Source organism: Lytechinus variegatus, chromosome 1 (assembly GCF_018143015.1).
Source record: "Lytechinus variegatus isolate NC3 chromosome 1, Lvar_3.0, whole genome shotgun sequence".
Taxonomy (NCBI): domain Eukaryota; kingdom Metazoa; phylum Echinodermata; class Echinoidea; order Temnopleuroida; family Toxopneustidae; genus Lytechinus; species Lytechinus variegatus.
The window spans coordinates 19,869,596-19,880,095 of NC_054740.1; the positions used below are offsets into that span (position 1 = coordinate 19,869,596).

At 35.6% G+C, this 10,500-nt stretch overlaps 1 protein-coding gene across 1 annotated transcript; it reads right to left on the reverse strand.

The window, feature by feature from the left end:
- Positions 1 to 1,039: 1,039 nt before the first annotated feature.
- LOC121407610 (growth factor receptor-bound protein 2-like) lies at positions 1,040 to 9,772 on the reverse strand. The gene is made up of 4 exons (XM_041598806.1): positions 9,713 to 9,772; positions 8,639 to 8,739; positions 2,844 to 2,966; positions 1,040 to 1,211 (listed from the first exon to the last, which is right to left on the reverse strand). Exons 1-4 carry the CDS (start codon positions 9,770 to 9,772, stop codon positions 1,073 to 1,075), a joined length of 423 nt encoding a protein of 140 aa, XP_041454740.1. The 3' UTR covers positions 1,040 to 1,072.
- Between the last annotated feature and the right edge of the window lie 728 nt (positions 9,773 to 10,500).

Below are 10,500 nucleotides of genomic sequence, written 5' to 3' on the forward strand. Positions count from 1 at the left end.
CGTTAAAAAAAATGTGGAGCCTAGCTCATCTGAGCGGCCGATGGATTGGTGGATCGCTTGCAATTACATTCAAGGGTCACTTTCACCTGTACAATCTAAACCGTGTCTCATGCGTTGATCTGCAAAGCTTAAATACGTCTGTAATAAGTCAGGATTTTTTTCTCGTTTGATTTGGCTCCTCTTTTATTACAAACGACAAGCCGTCTTCCACGCAGTGTGAAGGAAATATGCCCCATGGGTTCCCTGTACCATGTGTAGGCCTCCGGGTAGGCCTACAGAGAGTGAAAATATAAGAATCTGTAGAGGTGACTTGATTGACTGTTCGCTTCCATATTACAGAGCGCTCTCGCGCTCTACGGCGACGCCAATGCGTGTAGTTCTTGATGGTTGCAACAACAAAAAAAAAGTCGGACATGTCGCTGTAACCATAGTAGCAACTAAAATGCACACGAACCGCAGATCTAACGTCCCTGATGCGGTTGCGAAAAGTCTTCTGATATCACACAACTTGCGTTGTAGGACACTTTTTTACGATGGGGCTAAAAGTCTCTTCCAAAAATCGCTAGCGTCGCAGAGGTCCGTTCGCGTTGTTGTGCGAAACCACCACTACCATGACCACTACAACTTCTACGATTACTACTTCTAATTTACTTCTATACTACTGCTTCTACTACTACTACTATACTACTACTTCTACTACTACTACTACTACTACTACTAATAATAATAATAATAACTTCTACTACTACTACTACTATTTCTACTACTACCATACTACTACTGCTATTACTACTATTACTACTACTACTACAACTTACTACTACTACTACTATTACTATCACCACCACTACTATAGTACTATACTTCTTCTACTGCTACTACTTTTACGACTGTCTGCTTCTGCTAATATGTATCTACTACTACTATTACTATAGTGCTACTACTATTACTATAGTACTACTACTACTGCTGCTGCTATTATCATTGCTAATAAATTTGCTATTATTGCTTGTACGTTTCTTTTAAAATGTTGTTAAACTTATCCGGAGGTACAAAGTCTGTGTTTTTTCTGTCATACCTGTGTTCTGCTGACAGAGGATGTCCGATGATAATCGACAAGTTGGTTTAATGAATTGAATTTCACCACCCAAAGGAAATATTTTCCAATACCGTCTCTTAGAACTTTGAAATGCTGTACATTATTTTTATACCTTTAGAAAAATATAAATATGAGAAAAACAAAACATGTATTTAAGTTATTTTTTTCATATAGAAAAGTACATAATCATCATAAACATGATAACGGGCATAGAAATAAATCGATTTGTGCATGTGTAAGTGATTGCACTGAGCATGCTGAGACGGGATTGGCAACTTGTTGTAATCGGATCTTCAAGGTCAAGTCCACCCCAGAAAATTATACAATATTTCATTTTTTTACGGATTTGACAATGAGGAAAAAAATTAGAATATTTCATATAATAAAATACAAAAGAAATATTGAGTGGATGACGTCATCAGTCTCCTCATTGCATTCTGTCCAGGATGTGCATATAACTGTTTTGTGAAATTAAGTGAAACTTTAATGTCATAACTTTCTTAATTTACATCCGATTTTGATGAAATTGATGCTTGTTGGATTTTCGTGTTTTATTCAGATCCACTTTTTGTGGGGTGGACTTGTCATTTAACTGGTGCAATCTCATCGCATAGTATGCGTTGGGCTTTAGGGAGCTAGCGCCTGGGGCGCCAAATTGATACGGGTGCCATATTGATCTGGAACTCGAGGGCGCAAACTCAACCCGAAAATAACGGAAGCCAATCTGATGTTCAAATTGGGGACCCGATTGATGCTGACCCTAGGAAGCGGCACTAGCGTACCTGCGGGGGAGTCTGCCCCCCCCCCCCTGATGAGCTTGAAAACCTATTTAGCCCCCCCCCTGACGAGCTTGAATACTTATTTTGCCCCCCCCCCCTGACGCTTGAAGACCTTCTTTTTTGTTGTTGTTGCTTTTCACCGGTTTTGCCCCCACTGTGGAAAATCCCAGGTACGCCACTAGGGAGCGGGGTGCTGGATCGAGGTTCTGAAGCAGCCCAATATTTTCATGAAATGGAAGATTTGACATTTTTCTTATTCATTATAATGGAAATGCATATCCCCCTGCTTCGCCCCGTCATGACTTATCATGTACATAAGAGGTGTATAATTTTATTTCATCGCCGGGTTTCATTGGTGTAATTTCGCTTCTTGGCGGGAAATTACATCATCTGCAATTTAAAAAAAGGGTAGAGTTCTAAACTGTTAAAAATAATGATTTTACAGAAAAAAAACAAGATTTTGCAGAAAGCAATAACAGAATCATTCTATAAATTCATAAAACAGGAATTTTTCTACATGTTAACAGAACAGTTCTGTTTAAAAGGAGGGGGAATGGTGTTTATTTAAGGAAATTTGTAAGGTTCCATGTACACCAAATACCAATTTCTTGTAATTTTACATGATATAATATAAGATTACGCAATCTGGTAAGAATACAGGTGCTCTCGGGACTCTGCTGCAGGAACTTCTTTTATTTTAAGGATAAATTTTCTAGCAATGTATGTTTTCTTCTTTCTTAGCATCAGCGGACAGACATGGTGACTTAGCTTGGCTTGTAATAAGTACATAGATTCATCTTGAAGTGATCTGTTTTATAATTGAATCCATATACCCAAAAGTAATATGCTTTGAATTTAGTTACTTAAAAAAAGTCATGTGTTTTATTGGATTTGCAATCACAAACATTATTGGTATGATTAATGAAAAAAAGCAAGGTAATAACAGCAGAGAGGAATTCACTTACTTTACTGAGAGAGAGAAGTCTCCAGGAGTGCTTTCTGACTCTCTTATTAAGAAGGCACCATCATTAGGCATGATTGCCAAGTATTCTTCCGCCATGTTTCTCTTCAGTTTCCCGGCATACCAGCTGTCATGATTATAAAATAACATGATTAGAGGGGTGCATACTCCTGGTTGAATAATCATATATAAATAAATAGATTAAACCAAAACGATCGGAAGGTTGAAAATTTTCATCGAAAGCAAATTATTATTATCATTTATTTAGCCATAAAAAACATACAAAAATTGTACAAAAATACAAAAACAGAATTGGATATGAAAAGTAGAAATGAAAGCAAAGAAGAAAAGAGTAAGAAAGTGTTTTTTTTCCATGGGCCAGGACTCGCGAAAGTAAAATCCAATACTATTGCCCAGAGGCATACGAGCCCTCTTAGATAAGAACAAAGTTATTGAATTTTAGACTTTAGCAATATCTTGTGAAAACAATTATGTAGGCTTACGATGTCAGGCATGCACCCTGTCCCCCCCCCCTTTTTTAATTTCATTACAAGAAATGATATACATTTCATATTTTCGTAAATGTGTGCATATAAAAAGTGCCATCGTAACAAAATAAGTTGCAGTAAATTATATTTGCAGTTTACATTTTTGGAAGACAAAAATCCAATAAAAATAAATTCAGCTCGCTTACTGCATGCATATTTACAAAGACATGTATTTGCCGAAATGATATAAACTACATGTATAGTGCCATATGACTTTGTTGCTACTTACTCGATTTCGATGAAATGTCCAGTGTTAAAAGTCTGATTTAGCTTTATATATTCATACATTTTTTCATTATTATCTTATTTTCAGCCGTGAGAGTCAGTTTAAAGGGACCCTGATGACGAGTTAATTTCAATAAAAGCAGAGAAAAAAACATAATTGATGAAGGTTTGATGAAGATCCATCAACGAATGGGGAATATGCGAATTTTCAAAGTCTTTAATTTTTTTTGAGCTCGTCCATTATGATGAGTAAAAATCATTTTCTACGCCGTGTCTGAGGATAATCCCACAAGTAAAATCCAGTTCAGTTCTTTTTTTTTTAGATAATACCAATCAGTACTAGTGGAAATTGTGTCACACTGCATATAGATGAGCTGCTTGTTTGTGACCTAAAGAAATAAAAACTTTTAATTTTCATAACTCCGTTTTTTTTTCAATAGATGTCCATCAGACCTCCACAAGGACTTTCCTCTTTTTTCTTATATTATTGGAACCAACGAATTGGCAGGGTGAAATTCTTCTATCAGTCTTTTAGAGATGATATACAGGTCGGACAGAGCCAATAGAATAATAATGATTAAAAAAAACTCGTCATCGCTTTCAACAATGTGTGACAATGGTTGGACGAGGCAAAACAATAATTAAAACGATTAATGATTTGTGACGTCAAATACGAGAAGCTGCCATATTTAATGAAAATAAAATGCATAAAATATCAAAATGTTAACGGTTCCTTAATGTCTAAAAAATTCCTATTTTTAAGAGCGGGTGTGAAATATCTTTTTAGAGATACCGAAGGTAACTTAAAACCGTTTTTTTCGTCTGCGAAAATGACATTTCATTGATTTTATTGTTAAAATTCAGAGTACATTGGAAGCTGTTCGCATATGACGTCACAAATGAAAAAAAAATCTACACACGTTATATAAATCTTTGACTGATTTTCCTCAAACCTTGGCCTCACTACTATTTTTAAAATTATTTTTCTGCTATTCTTACAATAAACTTTTTGTCAGGGTGAACTTTCCAAGTCAGTAATGATCAACATTGAAAGGTTATGAACACCCCTATCGCTTAAAATGCAGAAGACGCCATGTTTTGAAATAAAGGGCCTCTTTGGTGCCTTTTTTTTAATACAGGCAATGCAGAAAGATACATCTTATTGCTGTCCATGCGATTAACTAAATAATTGTAAAATGACAAGAAAATGACCCAGGCGTGGTTCTATGGGGAGGGGGAGGGGGTGGAGACAGAAGCTCTCTAAAATTTTCGACAAAAAAAAACAATAGTTATGTTGGCCATATGTGCGTATTATGACTTTAATGCAGTATTCTCTTCAATCGACAAAATTAAAGCTGTTACTCTTCAATTTGATTTTAACACCTTTTTTAAAATTTCAAATTGACCTCCCTACTTTACCCAACACGAATACTAATGCCTTGAAATTCAATTTAACCCTAGATTTGTTTATTTATGTCAAAAGCGCTTTTTTTATTCTTTAGGATATACCGTATATATTTTAGAAGAAAATGGTTCGGCCGCTATATTCTCTACCACCGAGGCTCAATTTAATGTATACACAACAAAAAAAAGTAAGTCCCCCCTAAATCAAACTGCTGTAACTTTTGAACCGAATTATTTTGAGATGCGATATTTAATGGGTTGTTTTATACACTCATTAAGCAACTCCTGGGGAAAAACGAGATTGATCGGTTGAGTCATGCATGAGTAATTAAAGATTGAATTAAAAATGACCATTTTTGAAAGTCACAAGAGTCGTTTTTCAGATTATGCAAATACAAAGTTGGGCAAATTTTTTTTTGGTGAACTTTATAGTGTTATGCTGTTTTACTATCCATCATTTAACCATTTCAGACCAAATTTTTATATCGTATGTTCATGGTTGAGTGAGCACGATGTATTGCAGGGGCCGCGGAAGCGGGGAGGGGGGGGGGCTGGGGGCTTCAGCCCCCCCCCCCCACTTTTTCCATAAGCAAGTACAAAATGGTAATACGATTGTGATTTTTGGCATGGTCAGCCCCCCCCTCACCCACTGTGAAAACTGCTCTGCAGCCCCTATATTGTGACGTGTCATCATAGGGTTTTTGGGGTATTATCTTTTACAACTTGTTAGATCATATTAAAACTTGAAAATGTTGATGGCTCCCCCGATTATAGGCCCCTCCCCCATTCAAAATTCTGGATCCACCATTGATCTGTCCATACATTCAACTGATCCTGAGTAATTGTTAGGAAAAGAATACATTCATGCAGTATAAAGAGTATTAGTTCCTTAATTTTCGAATGTGCTCGCTCAACCATGAAATGGCTTAAGTTCGGAAAGTGTTTGGTGATAGAAATGATGGATGATAAAAACAACAGCAATTAAAGACACCTTTCAAACCAAATTTGCCCCCAATATTCACTTTATTACCCTTTAAAATGAGTCTGTGACATTGAAAATACCAATTTTCCCACTTTGATGCGTACTCACTCATCCATAAACAAACAAATCGATTTCATTTTTGCGCAGAATTCTGCCCATAGGTTGATAAACATTACTGCCAAACAACATTGCTAAAGACAGTCTTGAAAAAAAGTTCCACCAAACTGAATAAGGGGTTTATGTATGCTTAAACATATGCACCCATAATGTACACAAGTCTATGAGAGAGGAAGTCAAAATTTTAACAAATTTGAAATGAGGGTTTGTTTCATGGACGGTTTTTGTTACTTCTGCCAACAGTTATTTCATGAAACTTCGCACATGGCTTCAGAGTAACACTATCCAAAATGTGCGCACACCAAAATAACCATTCGATTCGGTACAGAGTGGGGCCAAGGCCATGAACTTTCCTCTCATTTGCATAATTTTCGAATATTGTGTGCTCATTGATGCATTAAACATCGGGATTTTCATAAAAATCAAATCAAATGAACTGTGCAAGGAGTTGTGTGACAGATATCCATAGTTACAAATTGCAGTTTTTCCAATGACGTAAAAAAGAGCTAATCACATTCCACATGTTCATTCAAGCGTAAATGTCTAATTTGACACCTTTGAATCATTGAAGCATGTTAATTGGTCATGAACATAACAAAAAAGTTGAGAAAAGATCAATTTCAGTTAGAAAAATGAAGCAATACTTGCCTACGATATTTGAAAATCGCATTTTTGTTTCCAATAAATGTTCATTGAACCGTGAAACGGTGAATATTGTTGGAGATAGTCTTCCCCAAAATAACTGTCATCATATTCTAGCATTTTTTATTGAAAGAAATGTGTAGAAATCCAATTATAGCAAATTTGGACTTGAGTTTATTCAACCGTGAAATTTAGCTTAAAAAGTTGTATCGTCTTTTAGAAAGTACCCTTTCCAAGCCTTCTGACTAGTTTTCATGATGAGAATGTGGAATTAGTTCCAATACAATGGAATCAAAGTCGTGATATTTTGCTTGTGACTTTTGAAAAGTGACATTTTTGCCTTCTGACGGTGCTCACTGAAGCATGACGTAAGATACATCCACAAAATTTACTCATAGGGTAGCTTATAAAATTACCTACACGCTCATGTAAAAATATACCAAAAACTCGCATTGGTTCGGAAATTATTGATGTTTGTTTAGGGGGGGACTTACTTTTTTTGTTGTGTATAGTTTAGAGTCAGGAATGTCGATCCATGTTTCGGATGGTGAGTGAAAGAATATCCATTATTTTAGGTGCGGTATGATTTACAGTGTTTCAGTTGAATATATTCAACAACTTGTTTGACAACTTTAAAAAAAATATCGTATTCTATGCAAAAAGAAATTTGTTTAAAAGTAGGCCTATCAGAAATCACTACAAAACCAATGTACCTGACATCATAATATATCAAACTAAATGTCAAGTTTTAGACGCCTGTCATTATACAAAAATTTTGCACACTAAGAAATAAAGGTTAAAATTTGAACCCCGAAAGGTTGATGCAAAATCAGCACCCTATGGGTTCAAAAGGTTCATTTTTGCACCCTGCGGGTTCAAAACTGCACCCCTTGGGGTTCAATTTAAAATATATGGGTACAGTTTTGAACCCGCAGGGTGCAAAAATGAACCCCAACCAGGGATTCAATTTTTGAACCCCAATCAGAGGTTCAATTTTGAACCCATAGGATGCTGATTTTGTATCAACCTTTCAGGGTTCACTTTTGAACCTTTATTTCTTTGTGTGCAGAATTTGTATAATGAAAAGCGTCTAAAACTTGACATTTTGTTTGATATATTATGATGTCAGGTACATTGGTTTTGTAGTGGTTTCTGATACTTTTCAACAATTTCTTTTTGCATTGAATACGATAATATTTTTAAAGTTGTCAAACAGTTGTTGAATATATTCAACTGAAACACTGTAAATCATTAAAATTCTGACTGTCATAAATGTAACTAGACTGAATAACTTGATGTAAAAGTAATGATTCAACGAGTAATTGTTGATTTTATTCTATATGTATAAAATGTTTCCTAATTTACTATATTATAAGTTCCATACATTATTTCGTTTTCGGACTAATGAACCTTCGGAACAACGAACCTTATTTCGTTTTCGGATTAACACCGAACCTTCGGAACAACGAACCTTATTTCGTTTTCGGACAAACGAACCTTCGGAACATCGAACCTTATTTCATTTTCGGACCAAAGAACTTTCGGAACAACGAACCTTATTTCGTTTTCGGACTAACGAACCTTCGAAACATAGAACCTTATTTCGTTTTCGGATTATCAAACCTTCGGAATAACGTACCTTCGGAATAACGCTAAAAAGATTCGAATTAACGAACCCTTTTACGTTTTCGGATTAAGGAACATCGAGGTATAGGCAATTTACGTGTTTGGGAATTACGAACCTTCGGAATAAAGAATCTTCGGAATTACGAACCTTAGGAATTACGAAGTGTAACCGAATAAACCAACGTCGAAAATGTCTCAAGCCCCCAGAAGCTCGCTCAAAATATTTAGTCTGGAACCGCGCCTGAAATGACTTACGAATTATCTTTAGGTTGGACGTAGTTAAGTGGTACTAGTCCATCTCGTCCATCTATTTCAGCCTTCAGCCAAGTTTGAGCTCCCTTTGTTACTTCCAACAACTAAAAAAAGTAGAAATGAAATACATGACTCAAGATGAAATTTTTTGTTCCAAGGAATTAAGATGATCTAACTACAAAATAGGTAAAATTAGGGTTACAGCACAGTGGATAACAAATGGGGGTAGTTTGTCCCTTCCTAGAACATACAATGAAAGGCGAAAAAAATACAATATGATAATAAAAGCAAAATATATATAAAAACAATAGGGGGGCTAAAAGTAAGCTGTAAAACAATAGAGAAATAACTTAAAGATAAACTAAAACTCAAGCAGGGGCTTATGGATTGAAATGAGGGGGGGGTGATGCAGGAGCTTTTAACAACAATAATCAGGATGAGGGGGGATGAGCATGTTTTTAAGATGTGTTTTAAAGGAATGTATAGTGATACAAGGAGGGATTTTCTTTTCAATAGAGTTCCATATTTGGGCACCTCGGTAGACGAAGCATCTTTTACCATAATTCGTCTTTGGATGCGTTAACCTTAATTGGGTTTTTCCAGATCTGGTATTATAGGGTGTGTTACGAATGGAAAATGTATTGCAAATATAATCAGGAGCAAGTTTGTAGACGGCACGATACATAGAAAGAGCCAACTGTTTTGATCTACGGTCTTCAAGATTATCAAGTTTTAGGGTGTTATATAATACTTTAGTGGGATACATATGGTCCACTTTAAGAACAGATCGAAGGGACCTATTTTGCAAATTTTGGAGTTGTTTAGAATTGTTTTTACCCGTGTTACCCTAAACCGTGCTACAGTAATCAAATTGAGACTGGATGATACTTTTGTAATATAAAAGAGCAGTTTTTTGATCAATGTAGTAATGAATTCTTCTAAGGAGATATAGGCTTTTTATAACTTTTTTACATAGAGACTGGACATGATCGTTCCAGAGTAGAGACTCGTCAATATATATATGCCTAAATATTTACAAACACCAACTCTTTTTATTTCACAGTCATCAATACATACTTTGCACTTATTAAGTTCGGTTTCATTTTTCTTAAGCCTCTGGGCTGAACCAATAAACATGGTTTCACATTTTGTGGTGTTAATGATTAATTTGTTATCTTTTAGCCAAGATGAAATAATTGATAAATCTTCATTCAGCTTATTATTTATGACTTCGGGATTTTTTGAAGAATAAAATATACATGTATCGTCCGCGTAGAGAGACACTTTACGGTGTAATTTATCAGGTAGGTCATTTATATATAATGGGAATAATACGGGCCCTAACAATGAGCCTTGTGGCACACCGCGGTTTACCTGCCTTGTAATAGATGATATACCATTAATACACGTAAACTGTTGTCTTTGAAATAAATAATTCTGAAACCATTCAGTGGTGTGATGGTCAAATCCATACATTTTCATTTTATCCAACAGGATCGAATGGTCCACCGTGTCGAAGGCCTTTTTTAGATCAATCATAACCAAGCCGGTTAATTCCCCTTTGTCAATTTAAGAAAGCCATTGATCAGTAACATTTATCAGTGCAGTTTGCGTTGAGTGTTCTGGTCTAAAGCCGGATTGAAACGGAGTTAGAATATTATTTTTAGTTATAAAATGCATCAATTGGTCGTGTACTACTTTTTCCATAACTTTGCCCAAGACTGAAATAACGGAAATCGGACGATAGTTATCAAAACATGATTTACTACCTCCTTTAAAAATTGGTGTAACTCTCGCTAACTTCCATTGACTAGGGACAGTGCTTGAAAGTATAGACTGATTAATGATATAATTCAAAGGGGGTG

Coding starts and splice junctions, on each gene's coding strand:
- LOC121407610 (XM_041598806.1), bottom strand. CDS start 9,772: ATGTTTATTGGTTCAGCCCAGAGGCTTAAGAAAAATGAAACCGAACTT. Junction 2,967..8,638: donor GTCCAACCTAAAGATAATTC/GTAAGTCATTTC, acceptor TAATCATGACAG/CTGGTATGCCGGGAAACTGA. Junction 1,212..2,843: donor GACTTCTCTCTCTCAGTAAA/GTAAGTGAATTC, acceptor ATTTTTCTAAAG/GTATAAAAATAATGTACAGC.